This window comes from Canis lupus, chromosome 14 (genome assembly GCF_048164855.1).
Source record: "Canis lupus baileyi chromosome 14, mCanLup2.hap1, whole genome shotgun sequence".
Lineage (NCBI taxonomy): Eukaryota > Metazoa > Chordata > Mammalia > Carnivora > Canidae > Canis > Canis lupus.
In genome coordinates this window covers 45680858-45705109 of record NC_132851.1, presented here as the reverse complement: position 1 = coordinate 45705109, position 24252 = coordinate 45680858, and the positions used below count along the sequence as shown (strand labels likewise).

The 24252-nt window shown below is 43.4% G+C and overlaps 1 protein-coding gene across 6 annotated transcripts in view; it reads left to right on the top strand.

The window, feature by feature from the left end:
• Nucleotides 1–24252, top strand: part of CORIN (corin, serine peptidase) — a 237266-nt gene that overhangs the window by 163918 nt on the left and 49096 nt on the right. For 4 of the 6 annotated variants that reach the window (XM_072774965.1, XM_072774961.1, XM_072774963.1 and 1 more), the window contains 7 exons: nt 2606–2713; nt 5498–5608; nt 7326–7442; nt 11462–11569; nt 18437–18668; nt 22344–22489; nt 23266–23373. In XM_072774965.1, coding sequence (XP_072631066.1) covers nt 2606–2713; nt 5498–5608; nt 7326–7442; nt 11462–11569; nt 18437–18668; nt 22344–22489; nt 23266–23373 — 930 coding nt within the window. The remainder of the gene's footprint in view (nt 1–2605; nt 2714–5497; nt 5609–7325; nt 7443–11461; nt 11570–18436; nt 18669–22343; nt 22490–23265; nt 23374–24252) is intronic. The other 2 variants (XM_072774964.1, XM_072774962.1) reach the window with 1 other exon arrangement.

Below are 24252 nucleotides of genomic sequence, written 5' to 3'. Positions count from 1 at the left end.
GAATTTTGATCCTTGTCAAAATTCAAATTATCATGGAGTTTGGGATGTTTATAGTGAAAAGTACCCATCACCAGTCACGTAAGATGCAGACATAGGCTTGAGGAGAAACCATCAGCTAGAATTTAGGAGACTGGACTATTGATCATTAAACTTAATTCGCTTTTTGTTGTTGTTGTTGTTAAAGATTTTATTTATTTATTTGAGAGAGGAGAGAGAGAGATGGAGAGCAGGAGCATGAGTAGGGAGGAGAGGGAGAAGCAGGCTCCCCCCTGAGCAGGTTGCTTGACGCGGAGGCTCGATCCCAGGACCCCGGGATCATGACCTGAGCCGAAGGCAGACGCTTAACTGACTGAGCCACCCACCCAGGTGCCCCCATTTAATTGATTTTAAATAACAGAAAAGATAATACATTCAAGAAATCTCATTTCTTATTAAGTGCAGGCTTCTTTACACAGATTAAATTAAAACATTGTTATAGCTTCATGAGGTGCAATTTCCATACATATGTTATCCCATTGATTTGTAGTAAATTTATAGAGTCGTATGACCATCACCACAATCCCCTTCTCGAACTTCTTCAACTCCTCTCAGATTCCCTCCCACCTGTTTGTAGCCAATCCCACTTCCACTCCTCCAGCTACAGATAACCGCTGCTCTGATCTCTGTCTCTCTAAGTTTTCTTTTTCTAGGAATTTCATAAATGGCTTGTACAATATGTAGTCTTTGTATCTGGTTTCTCTTATTTAGCATAATGATTTCGAGGTTCATCTATGCTCTCGCACGTATCAATAGTGTGATAGTTTTTTTTTTTTTTAGCAGTGTGATAGTTTTAATTTAAGCTGGATAGTATTTCATCATTTGAATATTCTATACTTTGTTTATTCATTCACCAGCTGGTAAGCGTTTGGATTGTTTCTAGTCTTTGGCTATTGTGTATAATGCTGCCATGAACGTTTACATCCAAGTCTTTGTGTGGATGTCTATCTCATTTCTCTTGGGTAGATTTCTGAGGTTGGAATTCATAAATCGTATGATAAGGCTATAGTTAACTTTATGAAAAGCTACCATACTGCTCTCTAGTGTGGCATTACTGCTTTACATCCCCACCAACTACATATGAGAGTTTCAGTGTCCCAAAAGCCTTGCTAATACTTGGTATTTTTTAAAAAATTATTATTATAGCCACCTTAGGGGATATGTAATGGTACCTCGTTATGGTTTTAATTTGCATTTCCTTAATAACTAGTTCTATGGAGCACCTTTTTTATGTGCTTATTAGCTATTTGCACATCTTCTGTAAAGATTTTCTATTCGACTCTTTTGTGGATTTGTAATTGAGTTGTCTGATTATTGACTGTAGGAGTTCTATATATATTCTGGGTCTAAGTGCTTTGTCAGATACATGATTTGCAACTTTTATTTCAGTATGTGCCTTGTCTTATTATTTTCTTAATAGTATCTTTTGAGACACAAATATTTTTTACTTTAATGAAGTCCATTTACTATTATTTTTTTTAATGGCTTGTGTTTTGGTCATTATATCTAAGAATGTGGTATATCCAAGGATTCTTCCAAGGTCAAAAAGATTTCTTTTTCCTATTTTTTTTTCCTAGAGGCGTCATAATTTTAGCTCTTACATCGAAGCCCATGATCCACTTTGAGAAAATTTTTGCATACAGGTTGAGGTAAAAGCCAGACTTTGCAATTGGCCCACCACCATTTGTTGAAGAGCACTATTTCTCCATTGAATTATGTTGGCATCTTACATATATTAATTTGCATTACACAGATTTATTACTCTCTTCCCCAAACCCTATTAAGCAATTGATCTTATCCCAATGTCATAAATCGCTTCACAGGCTCATAGATTTTTAACGAATACGCTCAAGTTCCCACAGCTAGTAGATGGTGGAACCAGGATACTCAACTATCTGGTTTACCCACGTACAAGATCTACCTTATTAAAATTTCATTGCATGTTGCTTACTTCAATATTAAACGTTAAGCTCCCTGCGGTTACACATCCCTTAGTCTTATCCTGCCACTGTAATCTAGTCCAGTACTGCTTATTCGAGGGTCCTGTTATGAAACACTCAGTTGACTTGAGTGATAAAATTTGTGTGAAAATAACAACCTTATAATCTAAATAATTGTTTCTCTCAATTATGTTTATGCTTATCATTGCCAAAACTAGACTTTCATTTTAAAGGAAACAAGTACTCACTCTCTATTAAAAGTCATTCATTCTGCATGAGCACGAGCTTCATTATGAACCTAGTTCATTCAACTAGGTTGAGAGTGTTACTTGTTATAAAGGAACTTTCATATTGACTGTACAGTGGATCTCACATAAAGACTTTCAGAAAGTGATAGAAGCATCAGCTTGGAAGCCAGGAGGTCCTCGTCCTGGCTCTGTAGTAACCCATGTGACCTTGAGCAAGACCTTGGATCTCTCTGTACCACAGTCTCCCCACTGGTAAAACAGTAGATGTGGACCCGGTAACCATTATGATTTGCCTCTCATGATGTGCTCTTGTTAAATGAAGTACTACTGTAACACCCTGCTCTGCTCTGGTGACACATCAGTGGCTTCTCTTATGTGCAGACTGCAGCGAGAATCTCTTCCACTGTCACACGGGCAAGTGCCTTAATTACAGCCTCGTGTGTGATGGATACGATGACTGTGGGGACCTGAGTGATGAGCAGAACTGTGGTAAGTAGGCTTGTTTCCCTAAAGGTTTTCATTTAAAGTTACAGAAATGTATAATCCAGAACTCGTAGCTCTGGATTGTTGTTGTTAATGTGATTAGCAAATTAAGTTAGAAAATGATTGGTTTCTTAATTTTTAGAAAGAGTTCGTTTTTTTCAATTACTGGTCTCAGTCACGTCTTATGTGTAAATGTAATATTTCTCATATAGACTCATAATAAGGAGGTGCTTAAGAAGTGGAGTAGAAAGATGGGTTACAGTTGTTAATATGGTAATAATTTTTTCCTCCTTGAAAGTGTTCTATTTCTCTTTTTGGTTGGAATATGAGCAATGGCTCATATTTAGATTTTGAGCTCTAGAGCAAAACTTGGCAGGCACATATTGTCATGTGTCTGATCCCCTCATTATATGCAACCAAGGACCCCTCCTTTATTTGATTGCCAAGCATTGCAGGGACAGCTTCTGCAGTGGTGATATATAGGGTTAGGACACGCACATTTATTTTATGTACAAAATCTGATCTGATCTTTTAAGAAAATGAACCTGCCTGCTACTTTTAAGTTTACACCTATAAACAACATCTTCCCAATTCCCCACCCCAGACCTTGGTAGCTACCATTCTACTCTTTGTTTTTTTTTTTTTTTTTTTTTTTTTTTTTTTTTTTTACAAATTCAGCTAAGATTCCACATAAAAGTGCTATCACACAGATATTTGTCTTTTACTTTGACTTACCTCACTTAGCATAAACACACAATGTTATATATCCACTACATCTTAATAAATAAAAGGATGAACCTACTATTTAAAGAGCTGTGTTCAGTTGTGAATGCCATCTCATGAATTAAAAGCAGCAAACTTCCTTTTCCTTATTTACCTTTTTGACTTTGTGGTTGACCTTTAGAATTTTTAAGTAGTGTATTATTATTTTTTTTTAATTTTTATTTATTTATGATAGTCACACACACACAGAGAGAGAGGCAGAGACACAGGCAGAGGGAGAAGCAGGCTCCATGCACCAGGAGCCCGACGTGGGATTCGATCCCGGGTCTCCAGGATCGCGCCCTGGGCCAAAGGCAGGCGCCAAACCGCTGCGCCACCCAGGGATCCCTAAGTAGTGTATTATTGAGTGACGTGAGGACTTTGTAATACGAACAAAAAGGCAGGCTAACAGGAGGAGATACCCTGGGCAAATAATGTGAAATAATATTCAGCATTAGAAAATGTTGAAGCAGGTGTTGGGGAAGGATCAGAGAAATGCCTTGGAGTGGCCAGTGTCAGAAGTGGCCCCATACTGGGAAACTAGATAGTTTCTAGAAGCAGCTGTCTAGCTGCCCCCTCACTACATCCATAAAAATATTGTTAATGTGCATATGTACAAATAATCCCACATGTTAGTAGGTAGATATGGATTCTCTTTGGGGACTGAGTAATCATGGGACAAATAATGAGAGGCAGTTTTGATTGTATATATCATAGAATTTAGAGTTGGAAGAGGCCTTACAGGTGATCTAATCCAAAACCTCCTTTTAGTAGTGAAATCACTGGAGAAAAGAGAAAGGGAAGTGTGGGGGATTGGGTGGAGGGCTTGGGTGTAGCTTGGTAGTTGGACAGGTCAATGGAGAAGGCTAGGGTATAGTTACTGTGTGATCAAGAATGGTCTTACCACTCAACCTAATTCCTCTGAAGATGGTAGGATGTCACGAAATGTGCTCTTGGGGTGACTTTGCCCCTATGCACTGGTAATTATTTCCCTTAGGTCAGTCTTTGCCCCCAGCTGCCCATTGTTAGCAGGCTGAGCATGTGGTGGTTCTTCTGGTTTCTGCGCTGGCATCTGATCTATTATGTCTTTCTTCTTCTCCCTGCACTCCATCTTCCATACACCTTACTTTATTGATCAGTTTGTCCTTTCAGATCCATGGTTGCTCTATGAGTCTGTGTTAGTGGCAGTGGCACCGTTAACAGATACTCATAATAGTTCCCCAGTATTGAATCTGTCACCTGTGAATCCATATACTTCTTTTAAAGTGTTATTTATATTAAGGTTATTCCACTTCTCGTGGTAAAGAATACTATAGGTTCTGCTCTTTGTGAGAAGAAACATTGCTTGATTCCTTTTTTTTTTTTTTTTCTCCAGGAATGTATAGTTTGGGGAAGAGGTTAAATCCAGGCTAAAAAGAATCATGAAAAAAATATAAATATTCCGGATTTCTTACCCAGCAGTTTTTTTTCCCATATGAATGTACATATTAAGATAGAAAGAATAGAAAATAGAAAGCAAAGCTAAGCATTGGGGAAAATGGAGATATTTGCCTTCCCAATTTTCCATAGAGAGGTGGTTACAATTCTTAGAAACATGGTAGCATGGTCACAAATACATCCAATCAGCTATCTACATTGTGAAATCTACACCGCAGTTCTGTTTATTTTAGCCACTGTACAAATCAAGTGTTTTCCATAAGGAAAGAAAACAACAAAACAAAACAAAAAACAGGAACTATGGGTCCTGAGAAAGCTGGCCACTTGTTACTCATCTGAAAAACAGACAGGTCTTACCCCACAGAGATAGTGGTCAGTGGGTCACGTGCTTGTGTAGGCGGTGGCATTTTAACTGTGCCAGGCCCATCATAGAAAAACTATTAACGAAAAAAAAAAAAAGGAAAAAGAAAAAGTATTAACGATATTGGAACAATTGGAACAGACTCTGTTCACCTGGAGCTAGGAGTCATTCCATTCCAAGTGTTTGTCATGCTGATTTTCTACATCCCCACGAGTTTTTGTTTTCTCCAGATTGCAATCCCACAAAGGAGCATCGCTGTGGAGATGGGCGCTGCATCGCAATAGAGTGGGTGTGCGACGGTGACCATGACTGTGTGGATAAGTCTGATGAGGTCAATTGCTGTGAGTGCCCTGAGGATTTCCATTTGCTTGTTGTTTTTTTTTTTTTTTTCATTTTTACCCATTTAGACAAATAGACTATCCAGCATTCAAAGGGAAGGTCGTTATATTTTGAGTCTAATCTATAAAGATGATAATTCAGCAAAGTGATGACAATACCAATGTCATGTCTCTGGCTTGCACATGTCTCTCCCCAGCCCTCCAAGCTTAATTTGGCAGCTCTGGCCAAGCAGGTGTCTGTTTTCTCCATCGCTGGCCACGCAGCTCCTGTCTGCAACGGTGACCTTGTCAAAGGAGATGTTCTTCCCAAAGATTGAGGAATTTTTCCTGCCAACTGCATATGAGCAGTTAAGCTTCCCTGCATGAGGGTCCAAATATGTTCTCAGGCACCATTTGTGGGAGGACATGGAGAGAATTGCCAGAGAGAAGCAAGCTCTCATAGAGTTCATAGAGTTACACAGAGCCCACGATAATAATTATAACTTTATGGGCTGTTGTGTTTCTGGGTGAGTAAACAGTCTGGAATCTTGAAGCTAGGTGTTAAAAGAGAGCAATGTTGACCCGAAAGAGTTAATATGATGCATCTTACGCATGCTCAAACTCATTAAAGTTTTTATCCCATCCTTTACTGTCTAATAAAAATAGACAAAGTGGATTATTTAGTTTGCCTATAATTAAAAGCAAAAAAAGAAATCTGGCTTGCATGATTTCTGACATTAGAAAAGTCATCTAAATTAATTAACAAATGCAATGCCCAACTATCCCCTTCCCAAATTGAGTTGGAACTGGAAATATCACTTGAGTCTTGTTGGCGGACATAGTGGAACAGAGTGGGCTGCAGCTCCATGGATCTTGGGGAAGCTGGGCCTGGGGCTCACGTCCAAGGATTCGGGTGCTGACCCTTGGTTCAAGCATAGGGAGCGGTGACACGGCCAGTAACTCAGCGAAGGTTGAGGCCACATGATACAGGGGTTTCTGAGGCTCCAGGAGACAACAGGGATGCAATGTAGGCAACCTGGAGGAAGGCAGGTTAGTAACCAGGTGACCATCCTGACTGGCAGGTGTCCTAAGCAGGCGTTGACATCGGGTGTTTCTTGTGTGCAGGGTCCTGAGTTCTTTGACACACGTCATTTTGTCGGCCCCTTAGATCAGGTTGGAATAAAGGGAAATCCTTGGGCATTTTCAGTAAGATGAGAGGAGACCAGGAGCTTGCCTTCCCATTCCGGCACCAGCTTTTAACAGTCTCCTAACTTTGAGACAACACGAACCTCTCCAGACTTCAGGGTCCTTGTTCTACAGCCTTGGCTCGTGCGCAGCGGCAAGCCCGTCCCAGGGCCTGAGGTCAGGTGCACACCCGCCTAGCACGTGGCTACCGAACCCCAAGCCTTTAACCCGTTGTGACCTCTGGGTGGTAGTGAAGCCACGATCGTGAGCCTCATTAGCACAATTTCTCACCGTGTCCTGATGGAGAAAAAGTTCGTTGTCAGTAAGCCGGGCGGAGTAAGGCAGGGAAGAGTCTAGAAAGAAAACCTGCTGTTCCCCAAACCGCTTGGCCTGAGGCAGATTCGTGGCTCGCTCCTTCGCGGACGGGACCCTGCAGACACTCGGGGCGCGTCACTTGGTGATGCTGGGCGGGCGTCGTGTCCCACCCGCGGACAGACGGACGGACGGACCCGGGCGGGGGACCGGGGGTGAGGGTGAGCGCCGCCGCCTTCCGCAGCCTGTCGCAGCCAGGGCCTGGCGGAGTGCCGCAGCGGGCAGTGCATCCCCAGCACGTTCCGGTGCGACGGCGACGAGGACTGCAGGGACGGCACGGACGAGGAGGACTGCGGCGCCGGTGAGTGTGCGGCCGCGGCTGGCGGAGCCGGGGCTCACAGCGGCCCGCAGGAGGCCTAACAGGTGGCCCGCCTGCGTGCACCTGCTTCGCGAGCCTATGTGGTGCACCTGCTTCCCTACACCCCCGTGGTGCACCTGCTTCCCCACCGTCTCCCCGCCCACCGTGGTGCACCTGCTTCCCGACCCCCCCCCATGGTGCACGTGCTTCCCAACCCTCTGACCCCCCCGTGGTGCACCTGCTTCCCCACCGTCTCCCCCCCCCCACCGTGGTGCACCTGCTTCCCCACCGTCTCCCCGCCCACCGTGGTGCACCTGCTTCCCGACCCCCCCCCATGGTGCACGTGCTTCCCAACCCTCTGACCCCCCCGTGGTGCACCTGCTTCCCCACCGTCTCCCCCCCCCCCCACCGTGGTGCACGTGCTTCCCCACCGTCTCCCCCCCCCACTGTGGTGCACGTGCTTCCCCACCCCCCCACCCCGTGGTGCACGTGCTTCCCCACCGTCTCCCCCCACCCCGTGGTGCATGTGCTTCCCCACCGTCTCCCCCCCCTCCGTGATGCACGTGCTTCCCCACCGTCCCCCCCCCGTGATGCACGTGCTTCCCCACTGTCTCCCCCCCATGATGCACGTGCTTCCCCACCGTCCCCCCCCCGTGATGCACGTGCTTCCCCACCGTCTCCCCCCCTCCGTGATGCACGTGCTTCCCCACCGTCTCCCCCCATGCACGTGCTTCCCCACCGTCCCCCCACCCCCCGCCCCGTGATGCACGTGCTTCCCCACCGTCCGCCCCCTCCCCCCGTGGTGCATGTGGTCCCCGAGCCTCTCGCCCTGAGAGGTCCTTCCGGGAGGGGGCTGAACCCTTGCGCAGCAGGGACCTTCAGGTCACTGTTGGGGCAAAGTGAGCAGGGTGGTGATGGGACAGCTGAATCCGGGGGACTCCCGTTGAATGAGATTAGGTTCCAGTTAGGAACTGGAGGAACTGGCTTCTGCAAGTAAACGTGAAAAGCTCCTAAAGCAACTGAGGTCAGAGAAGCTTGCCTTTCCTTCCATCCTTCCATCCTTTCATTCTTCCTTCCTTTCTGTTCAGCAGTGTCATTTTATTTTTTAAGTTTTTATTTAAATCCTAGTTGGTTAGTGTGCAGGCTAGTAACTGGCTTCGGGAGCAGAGGCTAGTGATTTAGTGGAGCCGTTTCATGCCTCGCATGACGGAGCCATTCGCTCCACCGCACTCGGAAAGGGGCGCTGATGTCATCGGTGAAGCTCAAAAAGAAAAAGTAAGTCAAATACATTGGTTTTTCAACAACATCTGTGTCAGAAAAGAAAGTTGCACGCTGATGGTTTGAAGCCCCACTTGGCGCCGGGCTGGTAGGAGGCCCAGGGGACTTAAAAATCACTGCATTGTTTATCAGCGACCTTGCCACCCACCAGTACGGCCTAGTCCTTAGGAAGGGGGTCGTGGGGCCCAGCTGCCCGGGGTCCAAGCACCAGCTCTGCTACCTTCTATCTGCTTGACTTGAGGCTGGTAACTGAAATCTGTTGTGTCTCAGTTTCTGTGCTGCAAACTCACAGGGTTGGCACAAGGTAAGTGTGAGCTATTACTACGTGGCTGTTGTGCAAAAACATGCCTTAATACAAAAAATATTTGTATCACAAATCAGCTACTGAGATTGGTCACCTGTAGCTAAATTAGTTTTGTCTTAATGAATACTGGTCATTGGAATAGCCTTAGTGAAAAAGCATTCCTGACCTAAAGGGAGACCCTTTTAATCACAGATTTAATACCTAAAACATCAGACGAGTGCTTCGTTTTACCAGTTTTAAAATTCAGAAGCAGATTCTTTTCTGGCCATGGGTTATTATGTGCATATCAGCCAAGCACCTTCTTTGGGATTAAATTGTTCTTTCTACATAATTCGTCTCTGTTTGAGATAATTTTGGATTCTTCACTATGCAATGGTGAGATTTATAAATTATTTCCTTCAATGTGAGATGTAAGAAAGTCATATGATAAAGTGTATCAAAAGTAAAATTTTATCATCTATTACTTAATCTAATGAATTCAACTTAATAAATGTATTTATATGCCAATATGTGGTTAAGCACTGGGGATTTAGTGGCAAGCAAAAGAGCTGTTGGAGCTTGCAGACTCCTGGGGAAGATTGGCATGATACAAATAACCATGCAAGTCATTATCGAACTATGGAGTGGCATAGGCCATGAGGGAAAATTCAGGGAGCAATGTGCCATATATGGGATGCATGGCCTGGTACAGGGCCTCAGGAAAGGTTCTTTGAGGAAGAGATATTGGAGCTAAGATCTGAAGACTGAGTGGAGTTGACTCAATGAAGGAAAGTAGGCCTGGAAAAAAAAGCATTTCAGACACAGGGAACTGCTTGGTCAAAGGTCCCAGGGAGTAAAGGAGCAAGACGTTATCATTCAGAGGGTACCCGGCTGAAGGGGAGGGTACTAACTTCAGAATATTGTCACCGGTGATCGCAGGCTGGCTGTGCTACAGAGGTTGGGGAGGGTAGTAGGAGCTACTCAAGACTGGGCCCTATGGGGCCTATTCACGATTCAGGACTTTACAGCCCTCAGGCGCTGCTCTCAGCCTTCCCGGTTAGCCTTTCTGAGGCTCTAGTGGTGCCAAACTGTGCCCTTCCCACTCCAGTCTTTGCATATTTTGCTGTCTGCTTGGGAAACCCATTTTACTTTCTTATGCCAACTTAACTGCCTTAAAAACTCCTTCGAGAAGCTTTTCCCTTACTATCCTAGTCTGCTGCTATTGCCTTACAGATACCTTCAGTGGCACAATGAATCACACAGCATTGTAAGGTTCTCTGTTCATGGCCATACCCCTAGTTAGAATATAAGCCATTTCACCTCTTTTATCTTTTAATGCTTCATGTCACATAAGTTTGTCCCATAGCAGGCACTCAATATCTGCTGAAAGAATGAATGTATGTTGTCTTATTAAATTTATTTAAGAAATGAAACTCATGGAAATTGGCCTGGCTTACCTTGCAAAGATGGTTTGACTCTGATGATATTAAAAAAAAAAAAAAAGAGTGGCATCTCTTTTCCTCAAGGCTATGATATATACTGTTGCACATTAATGGAAAGAGGTCAATATAATAAACACTGTGTCAGAATTATAGGTAAGAGTGATTATATGTATGTATATACACATACTGTCACTTACACTTAAAAACATCTTGCAAGATTTTCTAGACTCCAGATGACAAGTCTGAAAGTAATGGACTATAATGAGCAAGAGCTAGAAAGAGAATGAGCAGTGATTTATTACCTTATCCATTTAACCTACAAATGACCAGGAAATCAATGGGGAAAGCAGTTTCCTCTCTACATACCTTAAGGAAAAACCATTAGGCTGACGCTACCGCTTTCATTCATTTGGAAACAAGAAACCCAATTCTCAGGTCATCGCAGCTAGGCCAGTGATACTTTCCAAGGACATAGAGAAAATCTGGTTAGCAGCTGCATAGACTGGCACCATGACAAAGTATCCAAGGTGTATGGGTGTTGATGCCCTATTTATTTTTAGGGAAAACATTTTCCTTAGGGGGAAGACTAGAGTTGGGTGCAAATGAGTCCTTAAAATCATACCATTTGATATTCAAGATTCCAGGATCATTATGTTGGCCATTCTCTCCAGCCACTTAAATTTTATTTTGTAATCAAGTTTATTCACCCTGTATACATCAAACACTTTTTTTCTCCCCCATTGAAAGCAACAAGAGCCTGTTTCGTGGGATAGCTTGCCTCTCATTTCTTTGTTCCTGCGGAATCCTTTCGGAATAACTGTGTTGTATCTAGTTGCCAGGAAAATTAATGCAGAAAGTTACATGTTTAACCATGTGTTCAATATTTTTGGAGAAATTGGAAGGGAATTAAAGTTGTGTCATTCCTCTGCTCCACCAGACGTCCTTGATACTTTCAATCCTAGTGTAAGGAATTTACAGATGATGAAAGCAAATGTGCCTTTCCCCCCACCCCTTTGTAGGTCAGACTCCATGTCAAGAAGGTGACCAAAGATGCCTCTACAATTCCTGCCTTGATTCATGTGGTGGTAGCTCTCTTTGTGACCCGAACCACAGTCTAAATAACTGTAGTAAGTACAGCAGCTGACAAGTGCAATCACTGTGTCAGGATATGCATTTAGCTTTTTTTTTCTTTTGAATTGACATTGAAATAAATGCTGAAGTCTGGATCCCTCCAGATGTGTGTGTGTGTGTGTACATATATATACACATATTTCTTTTTTCTTTTTTCAAGGTTGCATGTGGTAGCAGAAAAGAAACAAAATGGTCTCAGTTAACGTAAAACGAGAAACAAATGTGTCATTGTGAATGGCCTATAAATCCAGATGGCTTAATATCATTACCGTTCGTTTCAATTCAGCATCAGCTCCCATATATTACTTTCTTGGCTCCAACCATGAGCAGATGTTATCTTCTCTTTTAAGGCACGGCTTCAAAAATGGAGACTTTATGCCCAGGAGCAAATACAAAGTTCGTCTACACAGCCGCATCAAACGGTGGCAGTCCATCCTCCCAATAACATGTACTCTCACCTTTCCAGGAATTTTGCTGACCTGTCACAATCTTGTAGCTATTTGGGTAAATCGGCTCCCTCTAAATTAGCTTTCTGTAGGGGAATGACTGGGGAGGAGACGATGGGCAGGGATAGTAGTGGGCTATACGGGCTCTCGTGGGAAATTGAAACTGGATCAGAAAGCCCCGCAGGACTCTGATCTCTCTAGTGATGAGTCCTTACTTGGGGGCTGTGCTCTCATATTCGGCTCCCTTCTTTCACTTTTTGTCATTGATTTTTGGCCTCATCTTCAGCTCGGGGCTTGAGATTCAGAAGTAGGCCTGTCAGCTTTCAGTTAGTTGAAAGGCTGAAGGGTTAGGGTCCTGGTTTTACTTGGTGGCCTTTCTGCATCACAGTAGAGCTCCTAGGGACTGCTTCTGGAACCCCACGAGTGTGAGGGAGGCAGTCAGTGGAAAACCCAGATGGAGAAGAATTTTTTTTGCCTATTTTCATGAGGATTTGATAACTGTTTGGCTAACGGCACAATACCCAGCCCCTTTTCACTTCTAGATGAGAAAACAGTTGAGATAGAGACGTAAATCTGACCATCAAGGCATACTGCCATTTTATGCACTCTAAACTGATGTAAACGTGTGTGTGTATATGTGTGTGTGTGTGTGTGTGTGTGTGTGTTTTGGTTCTGTTGTTTCACTTTGCTTTATCCCCCCCAGTCTGCTCTGGAGCTTTTTCAGAAGTCTTTCTTTACCTCACCTTGAACTTGGCATGAGTAACTTTGAACAGTGACAAGGTCATCTCAAGGATACATGTTTATTATTAAGGTTTCAAGGGTCATCAGCATGGAATGGCACTTCATGTTAGATTTTTTTAAAAAAATGTTGAAAGAGCAGTGTTCGCCTGTGTGAGATTTGGGTGAGGAGTATCGGGTGTATGTTGTCCCATTTCCGGCATGTTTGAAATATGTCAAAATTTAGAAGTACGTTACACCTGTCAAGAAGAGAAGTGGAGAGAAGGGCACTGGGTAACCCTGGCTCATCTGGCTCATGTAGAGCGTGCGTACGACGTTCCAGGCTCTGGGAGGGGCACTGGGTACTTTAATGGCAAAGAAGGGAGACGTGATTTCTGCCTTCCTGGAGACAACTTTGCAGTGTGGGAGGACACACTGCCATCTTTCCATTCATGTCTTCTACATTAGTTTTCTCTTTAGGGTCTTTAAATGCACTCAGTGTCCCCAGCATCTCACTGTCTCTTCAGCTCCTTCATTTACCACAGATGTTCCTGCCTGGCTCTTTCCATATACACTCAGCAGACATTTGATCCTGTCCTCCTCTGAGTACCAGGCACTGGGCTAGTCACTGGTCCCTCACTCCTTCTGTGTTATTAAAAATAACTTCCAATCGAAAGTAAAGAAGTTTTTTTCTCATGTTTCAAAGAGCTTCGTGGTGGTACTTGTTGTACTTGGTTGTCTGTAAAGTTGGACCCGTAGCATCTTCTCCCAGAAAACTTCATGCACTTGAAAATGTGAGGAATTATTTGAAGATCTTTACCACTGGAGAGGCTATTATTACTTAGATTCCGGGGTGCAACTACACAGCATTGTCCTTTTGGGGGGAGCCTAAAAACCACATCTCTGATGACAGGGTGTACTGATGGGCTTGAAGCATCACAGTATCCCCACATCCACTCATAACCCAGAATCGTTACCGTGTTTGTGCCCTGCTGGGAGGCGAAATAAGAACATGTCCTTGCCTGAGGGAGTGGGAGCAGGCATGTTATTTCCCTTCACTCGGGTGTGAGGGACGAACCCATCACTTCCACCTTGTAGTATGCAATCAGACAACGGGGGAACCCCGTGGAAAGAGCAGTTCCTGGGCATGTGTCTCTCCCCACCGCTCTGTGCCCATGATCGCCGTGGCTGTGTGAAGCCAGGGATGGCCATCATACCCCAAGGATTCTCAGGTTCCTCACAGTGTTTCATCAACTGTTATTTCTACATGTTTACCCTTGGTTTTTTTCCCCTCCAATATTGAGGAATTGGACAGTTTTGTTCTTTGAATAATTTCCTACCACCCTCTCAATGCACTGCTTTTCCTTGAGATCTCAAGGAACGACTAGTATAGGGGTGTGATAAAGGACCCAAACACCATAATGGTTAAGGACTTCGGTCCTTGCGAGCAAATGGTAGATGAGAGGAGTGATCTCTTTCTAAAAGCTTTCCCAACTAATGAGTGAGAAAGAAATGACTGAATTAGAATATTACCATTTGGTCACCATTTGGTAACCAGTTGTTTCCATTTGGTGGCATGAATTGGTGAATTAATGGGTCAAGGCATGGCGCATCTACAGCTGCTGACATCACAAAAAGAAAGAAATCGGATATACTTTGCCTTCTGATGGAAGAACACCGTAGCACCTATTGTCTTACCTAAGGGATGAGACTTAATGAACCTGCTAGATTCAGGGTAGGAAGGGTCGGGGAATATACCTCACTTCACCAAGAATGTGTAGTCAGCAAAATTCAAACCCTGGCACACTCTACAGTCAAATCCCTGGGTTCTTCAAGAGTTAAACATTAATTAAAAATAAAAGGATGGAGGGGGAATCCAGATTAAGAGACTTAGAAGATAAAACAAGTTCTAAAAAATGGTCAGGCCTTTAAACTATAGTATTCAGGGTACAGGGCACACTTAGGAAATAAAACTATAAAGAAGAGGGATGCCTGGGTGGCTCAGGGGTTAAGCGTTTCCCTTTGGCTCAGGTCGTGATCCAGGGGTCCTGGGATCGAGTCCCACGTTGGGCTCATCGCAGGGAGCCTGCTTCTCCCTCTCTCTCTGTGTCTCTCATGAATAAATAAGCTCTTTAAAAAAAACTATGAAGAACAAGGAGGTGATAACTATGAAACTCAGTAGTTACTCCATGGAGAAAGGAGAAGACAGGGTACACGGAGGACCATCTGGGATGTCTGGCAAAGTTCAATTTCTCGATCTAGGTGATAGGTGGGTGTTCACCTTATAAACCTCATGAAACTATTGAAGATAATGATAAATATCATTAAGAAAAATATAGAATTTGAGGCAAAGATGAATCTTAGACTATTATATATGCCGATGGACGTTGAAAGCGACATTTCCTCATGTAAGTGACCACCATCTAACACAGGACTTCCAGTGGCTTCTGAGTACTGCATCATCATGGCAAGGACGTAACATCACTGAGTTAACAATCCCATCTTTAGGTTGAATTTAATCAACGTGGTTTTAGACTTTGAAAGGTGGGACATCATTAAGACTCCATTAGGACCCATTTTTTCAGCGGAATTTATTAAACCTCATCTGTGTTCAGGACAATGTGCTAAGCACAGCCTCAAACTTGTGTTGAAAACAGTAAAGAGCCTCATGTCTGTAACACGACTGCCCTCTCGTGGCGATTGTAAGTCAAGCTAGGGACCTGGTGAGTCCAAGTCTTAAGATAAAAAAGCTTATTGATCCTGTGAATCCTAGAACCTGCGGTTGACAGGTATTTTGAGAGTCTATCTTGCTTGACACTCCGCGAGAAATGCCTTGTGGAGGAATAAAACACGAGATTCGATCGCCCTTATCACATTCAGAAGAGATTTCCAGAATAATATAGGACCGTCCCTGCATCCCTTCATCTTCCTTGGCTCGGAAACACTGAAGGCTTATAGCACATCCCAAATCAAAAGCGATATGGTTTCCACATACCAAAGAGAACAAATATCCATGTGGTAGGTCTACTAATCATCTAAATAAATTATACCAATAAACAGTTAAAACTTGATAGGGTGGTAGAGGAAGAGAGAGAAGGGAAAGGCATATACAAGGGAAAAAAAAGACTACATCAAAAACCTCTGTGAATTATCTCATTTTTGGGTGAAATTAAAGAAATCAGGAAAAATATAGTTAGAGTGGCATCTACTGACTTACAAGACGGTCATGATGAATAACTGAGCAACAAAAGCAAGTTGAGGAGTGACAGGAATGGTACGACTCTACGTTGGCAGAGGAAGCAAACACAAATCTCCATCCGTGTGTAGACACACCTGGAGATGTGAGCCAGCGAGAGGCAGGGAAGGATTCGAAGCCAGCCTGTTGTTTTTGAGGGTAGGTGAGGGAAAGGGGGGCAGGGAGACGGTGGACTTTTGCTTTATGTGTCTGGCATTGTTTTTATTGTCATGAGGAATATGCATTTTTTTATGATGCAAAATCAAAATATTTAAATGTTACTCCTCTTTTGTAAGTCCGTGGACATGATAAGCTGAGCCAGCCCCACACCTCTGTGTGTGCTTTTCTTCTCTGCACCCTCTACTCATTCTCAGGATTATGCCAGCTTGACGGTGTTCCCTCTTTTCCAGTAAATGGAGACTCTAATTGCACTTTGTCAGGAGGGCTTTTAATCAGACTCCTCCTCGGGGGCGCCTGGGTGCTCAGTTGGTGAGGGTCTGCCTTTGGCTCAGGCCACAATCTCGGGGTCCTGGATTAAGCTCCAAGTTGGGCCTCCTGCTCGGTGGGGAGCCTGCTTCTCCCTCTCCCTCTCTACTCTTTCTCTTTCCCTCTCTCTCAAATCAATAAATAAAAATAAAAATAAAAAATCAGACTCCTTACCAACATCATTTCCTCGAAGCCCTCAGATGCTTTAAATTGAGCAGTGGTTCCAAGCTGTTTTGCTGTTTCACCCCAGTCCTTATTACCAGTCTTTCTGCACGTATCTCACTTGTTGGCCAAATCATCGAGTTTCATTAAATAATGACTCTTGGTCAGGCCTGGAGTCCTCGGGGGGCCTGGGCAGATTGCCCAGCGCACGTGCTTGCCTCTCACCCCCCAGTGGGGCCCAGCTCCTGCAGGCAGAGAGGGAGCGGGGGGCTTTGCCAGGTTCTCCCCAAACCCCGCTGATCCTGGGAGGGCTTCCTGCGGCCCCTTCCACCTGGCCCTCTGGGCACTTGCCGTTTTCTTCATGCCGCTGTTCTGGCCTCGTGTCCTGCCACCGCTACCAGAAAAACCCATCTTTCTTCCGATAGAGACGGTGGCGTGCCTTAGCGTCCCTAGTGTGGCAGGGACTATGTTTTTCATTCTCTTTTACATTTTAGGTGCCCAGGAGAGCTCCTGACACCGCCCACACCCCCCATCCTTCCTGCCTCCGTGGGGCACTGTGCGAGGGACAGACTTTGAGATTGAGAAATCAAGTCTCATTTCTCAAAAATCTCTGAATTAGAGGCTCCTGGGTGGCTCAGTCAGTTAAACACCTGACTCTTGGTTTCGGCTCAGGTCATAAGATCGAGCCCCTCATCTGGCTCTGTACTCAGCACAGAGTCTGCTTGAGGTTCTTTCCCCCTCCCTTTTCTTTTGCCCCTCCCTCTCTGCTCCCGCCCCCCCCCAATCAATAAATAAAATCTTTTTTAAAAAATCACTGAATTATGCGGAGGATGCAAGTGAGTAAAGCATACAGTGGAAGGCAATGTGTATGCTTAAGATGCTGTGGTGCTCAGCGGAGACTCCTGCTGGGAGGCAGAGGGGGAGGGTGGTTGGCCAGCCAGGAAGGCTTCCCAGAGGAGGTGTCTGTGCAGAGTCCTACAGGCCAAGGAGGCATTGGCCTGGTGAGAAGATGGGAAAGGATCATTCCAGGCAGCAGGTGCTACATGCCCCCGGCAGCTAGAACCACAACTGCATTTGAGGGGTGATTACAAGTATGTCAGGAGGAGGAGATAAGAGAAGAGCCAACAGGACCCACGGGGGCATGTCAATCTTAAAATATTTGTTGTCACCAAGGAAATACCGCTGATGAGATAGTCTTTGGTGCTGAGGGTGGGAAGTCAGGCTGAGGTTGACGTGTGAGACAGGTTGGATGCCAAGCTAACGGGTTGGTATTTTGTCTCATTAGCCATGGGTGCCTGATGAGAGCTCAGCCTCCTCTTGCCCTGAGATCGTGTAGCCTTATGTTGAAACCAACTGATCAACAGTCAAATGTAGAGAAGGAAATAATCTTGTCTATTTAACCAAATTCATTGATGTTTTTTTAAATGGCTGTGAAGATGAGGGGATGTCTTCATTAAGAGGTAATGAATAAATCAGAAGACAAAATGGGTCAAAGGAAACATTAAAAGAGAGTCACTTTCAGATCAGTTGAGCCGAGGGAAAAAGTGAAGAAAGACTTTCTCCGACGTGCATACTGGGCGCTGTGCTAGCAGCTGCCTCTACTGAAGTGATTCCTGGCTTGGTAGTTCTTTAACCAAATTCTTTATCTTCTGATGGAAGTTATATTCTGTTTGCATTCTAGTCTTAGTTATTATTTTTAAAAGACGGTAGGATAGATTTCAATTTCATAAGTATTTAAGAAATTGTTTTATATATGAAATTTTCTCTCCCCTCTCTCTCTATATATATATTTATGAACTTGTATGTTTTCTTATTAGGTCAATGTGAACCGATTACATTGGAACTCTGCATGAATTTACCCTACAACCATACAAATTACCCAAATTACCTTGGCCACAGAACTCAAAAGGAAGCATCCATCAGCTGGGAGTCCTCTCTTTTCCCCGCACTTGTTCAAACCAACTGTTACAAATACCTCATGTTCTTTGCTTGCACCGTTTTGGTACCAAAGTGTGACATGAACACAAGCCAGCGTATCCCACCCTGCAGGTAATTCAGTGGGGTCTCCCCCAAGCATCCTCGTTTTTCCCTCAGGGACAATCAAGGGATCAGAGACGGAGTTTGAGTTTAGATCAAGTCCATGTTGCTAAGGAGCTCTGTGTTTAACAAATGATGTGCTTACAAGGTAAAGCAGTAGGAATTCTAAAATGAACATTTGAGTAAGAATTCATTACTAACGTACCACACGAGGGAGGTAGGAACTGCCTTCTGTAATAATTCGCATATTTTAATCAAACAAAATCAGACATGTTTCACTTCGGTGGATCAAGAATTGTTCTAAAATGTGAGTTAGCAGAAGAAGGGGTGTATCTACCTCTTTGGGAACCCTGGTGTGTTTAAAATGCTGTTTTCTGGTAGCAGCAAAAAATTAGAGACATGACATATAAGCGGTGGCCCGAAGGTTGGACAAGGGACGGACTTCCTGACCTTCTTCTACTTGCTTGGATGAAACAAGGAGCCTATAACTTGGACTCAGGATGAGTGAGATCCTGCCTTTCAGGTTAAGAGAACAACTCCGGAGTCCACTGTCCGGTCCAAGTCCTGGCTCTCCTGCAGCTGCTCTGTGGCCTGGGACAGGTTCCTTTGTCTCTTTGGGCCTCATTTCTTCTACTTCTGTGAAATCAAGACAGTGACGGTTGTTGGGTTGGGCTGTGGGAGGTTCAGTGACTGTGCCTAAATGTTAGGGCTTCTGGTTGTAAGCTCTTAAGGGAACGATAGCTCTGAGGGTAGGAGAGGAATCCTGCTGCGTGGTGGCTCTTTGGTTGCTCTTCTATGCCACGTGTGGCCTTTTGGTCAGAGAATGTGCAAGACGAGACAGCGGTCACAGAGGTGGGCAGCTGCTCTCTTGATGCTTGATTTTCCATCAAGAGGGGGGTACACAGATGTGCGTGTCTAAATGTGAGCGGTGACTACGGGAACCATGTGTTGGGATCAGAAGTCACGTGGAGTTTTAAGAAACAGCAGTAACATCAATACAGTGGACAGATGGGAAAACAATAAATTGAATAGCAGATATCAAATGGATGATGAGGAAGGGGCATCTGTAGAGGACAGGAAGCAATAAAATTTCAAAATGAGTTGGGGAGCTGGATAAATTATACAAACAGATGAAAAGTTAATGTTAACATAATTCCAAAAACTTCTGTAAAATGCCCTTTAAAGTAATTGCTTATAAGACATCTACTCATTTTATGTTGTTTCTAGTTTTTACTCCACTTTGGCTAAGCAAGTCCAAGGATGATGAGCAATAACTCCTGATAATACTTAACACGTGCTTGCACTGATTTTCTTTTCATGTGTATAAAAAGGTTCCCTAACGCAGTATTCTCTGGAATAGATTTACATCCTCATATGATTTATAATTTCAGGGCTTATGTTTCACATTAAAACGCCCAAGACGAGCCTGACCCCGAGACGTTGCTCAATCAACATTTTAGTGAACTTCCTTTAAATGCTTTAGTTCGGTTTCTTCAGTTTCCATGTACATCTTGCATTTTCAGTGGCTCTCAAAATGAATTTTATGTTTTGATATTTGTGTATAAGAATTTTTCTTGACATTCTGACAAGAATAACGTACTCGTATGTTCATGAAGCAACGTTGCTTTTGCCATGCCCATGTGTATTGATCTTAACATTTAGTTTTTAAGTTATGAATCTAAAAAATCCAATATTATCGAGACCTTACAATGTGCTAAATATTTTGGGGGTAGTGCTGCTTTCTTGCTCTCAAAAATATCCTTTTGACGGAGGGCCCTACCCTCAGGCCCTGTGGCTGACCGCCCCATGGATTAGGACAAGAACTGCAACTCCCCTGCTGTGGCAGTCCCGCATGTTGTCTTATTTTTATTGTATTACTTCACTCGGTTATTTTCATGTATTATTGTGCTTTTTCCATTTTATTGAAAAAATAGGAAGAGGTAGGGTCCGGCACCATACGGTGTTCCATAGAATTAGGTGTCCTATCGCTGATTTAAAATTGCAGCAATTAAATTGTAAATATTTTTTATAAATCTGCAACAAAACCATTCAGTTTAACTGAGGGTCATTGAGCCACTATTGAGCTTCCTGTTTTTGCAAAACTAACAGGAGAAGCCGTGGCTTTGTCTTCACCCCAAGTTCTGAGGCTCAGCCAGCATGGAGTTTATCCTCTGTCTTGTGCAGACTTAGATGTAAATAGAGCTTTCTCTAAACTTCTTCATCCTATTATTGACTTTTCCATACCAGTTTCTAGCCAGACTGGAGCTAACCTTTCTGGAAGATCTGCTCCCATTTTATCAAGAAAGAGACAGAGAACTTTGTTGAAATTAATAGCTTGAAGTTTAAAACTTCTGAAAATAAATAATATACTTGAAAGGAAATAAATAAAGGAAAAATTATTTTGGTTGTATTTACTTTTTTAAAAAAACTATGTAACTCATTTCCCTATAATATATTGAGGTAAAAAAATCTCCTGTGAAGCATGCTGATATCTCACTTTAAAAATACACTTTGAGGGATCCCTGGGTGGCGCAGCGGTTTGGCGCCTGCCTTTGGCCCAGGGCGCGATCCTGGAGACCCGGGATCGAATCCCACATCAGGCTCCCGGTGCATGGAGCCTGCTTCTCCCTCTGCCTGTGTCTCTGCCTCTCTCTCTCTCTCTCTCTCTCTGTGACTATCATAAATAAATTAAAAAAAAATACACTTTGAAAATAAAATAAAATAAAATAATAAAATAAAATACACTTTGTGCAGATGAGACGATGCACATGAAAGCAAGCCCCTAGCACAATGCTTAGTATATTTTTTCTTTAAAAAAGAAACAAACACGCATTACTTTAACCAACGTGAGCTTGGTATTGATGGGATTGGGAGAAGTACCAAGCTTTTCTAAGCTACTGGTCTAAGCTGAAGTGCTGATGGCCATGCCTTAGGTAAACCAGGTTGGCGCATTAAATAGTTCCCATGGTTGGTCACCAGAGGGAGACATTTCTGAGGTGGAGGCTGTTGTATAGATTCCATGACCCTTGGTGGGGGGCTCTCCAAACTGATGTTGGGAAGGTCCTGGCTTCCTGGAATAAAAACATTGGAGAATGTGTCTGCTTGAGAGACAGAATGAGAAAGGTAGAGTGCGGAGGAGAATCTGTGTCCTGGATGTTGTTCGAGGGTGTGAACTTGCAGTTAGTAGATACCTAAGGTCCTAGAGATCTTCAGCACCATATTCTGAATATAGACAACAATGTTATATTATAATGGTCGAACTTGCTAAGAGTCTAGATCTTAATTATTCCAACCACAGAAAAGACATGATAATTATGTGATGTTAGAAATTCTATCACTACATGACAATTTATACAGATGTATCGAATCAACATGTTTTCCACCTTAAATTTACATCATGGTGTACGTGAAATATATTTCAATAAAAAAGCACACAAATTTCTATTTCTGTAATGATGTTTCTCTTAGTGAAAGTATTTTGGTGGTGTGAATATGCTTTGTGGAGGTATTACTCATTTTGTTTTCCCAGATATCAGTTATGTGTGCATCGCTGTGTGTTGGTATATACACACACCAGGCACAGAGACCCACACTCGTACAGAATTAAAACCCTATATATGGTCCTAACATCCTATCTCAGGTGTAGCTATTTCTGCTTCTCATGTTCTATCTTTCTGGCTCTTTTAGAGCACTGTGCGAGCACTCGAAAGAACACTGTGAGTCTGTTCTTGGGATCGTGGGCCTACAGTGGCCTGAAGACACAGATTGCAGTCAGTTTCCAGAGGAAAATTCAGATAACCAAACCTGCCTAATGCCTGATGAAGGTGTGGAAGGTAAAGTTTTGAATTAATTACCATGGGATGTCTAACGTGGATGAATATATCAGCTACTTTATCAAGTTTCTGTGGTTCTTGTTCTTATTGTCTTCTCGTTGTCAATGAGGGTGCATGATGAGTGATTCTATGAACTTGGTTACATGGAAAAACTTGGTGCTCCTCTGTGAGATATTGTCTTCATTTTAAAAATAAATTGTAGAAAGGTATTTAATATTCCAGATATTTCTCTTACCCACACTCAACTCACAGAGCCCATTACTTGTGCATGCTGCTTTTATACTTGGGGTCCCAAAGGTAATGGTGAACATCAGGTCTTGGTTACTTCGAGTTTAAAACATTTAGAGACCTTGGCAACATAGGATCATCAGGTAGGGAAATGAAGTCAGGGACCTGCCCACCACTGGTGGAGAAATTAGAAGAGGAAACAATTTTGACTCATCAAGGGCACCTAGGTAGTTAGAAGCATCAGCTCCATGGGCTATTTCAGGCTCTGGCAATCCATTGAATGGACAGGGTTGTCCATTCAGGGAGGTAGTCAATTGCTGGGAAGCATAAAGACAGCAAACAACTGACGGGAGAGATGATGCCAAGGATGAAGGAGAAAGATACTGATAAACAGAGAAAGCCAAATTAACTTTGGTTGGGTCAGCTTTACAGAGGGCCATCTTATCTTCAGGAATAGCTCCTTGACAATAGTCCACATGTAAGTAGATAAATGAGCTGATGGTTCCAGGTTTTCTATTGAAAATAATATGGCTCATTGTTTTTAACAGAATGCTCACCTAGTCACTTCAAGTGTGGCTCCGGACGGTGTGTTCTGGCTTCCAGAAGATGTGATGGCCAGGCCGACTGTGATGATGACAGTGATGAAGAAAACTGTGGTGTGTGTTGAGATGATGCTTTTCTTTTTCTTTTTTAAAAGGTTGTTTATTTGACAGAGAGAGAGATAGAGCACAAACAGGGGGAGTAGCAGAGGGAGAGGGAGAAGCAGGCTCTCCACTGAGCAGGGAGCCCAGTGCGGGGCTCGATCCCAGGACCTAGAATCATGACCTGAGCCGAAGGCAGATGCTTAACTGACTGAGCCACCCAGGCGCCCCAGAGATGACGCTTTTCTTAAATATACATTAATGCCTGGTTAGGTGAAAGGACTGTATTTTAAAATGTCATCTGTTCACTGATAATCATAAGGAGTGATGAGGATTGAGTGCTACTGTATTTACTTTTAATATTACCAAATAACAAGGTATCAATCAATAGGTGTTTTTCATGTTAACTCTATTGATTTCCCCTAAATGATACTTCTGTTTATAACCTTGGTGATACACGTTCTAATCCTTAGTGGAAGGAGAAGCACTTCACAAACGTAAGGGATTATTTTTATTATTAGAGATATAAAGCAGTTGTCACCTGTCTAGATGTCAGAATAACAGTGTCTTTGCATATGATTTCCACGTTGTTAACCAGGCATCTAGATACACAAAGACAGAGTTCAGGCTCCAACATTGAGATTTAATTGGAATTCATTTTCATGCCCTCTCTGATTTTGTCTCTGTCGGCAAAGGATAAAACTCTTTCTGACGTTTCTGCATTGAGTTCCAAAATCACCAATGGAAAGGCCAGAAATGCCAATGGTAATTTGAGTGGAGCTAATTTCAGTTTTATTTTCCTGCAAATTTTCTGTACTCGTAACCTCAGAGTGTGTCAGGGAATAGAAAACAGGCAATGCTCTTAACTAAGCAATATTCTGGAGTAAAGCAAAA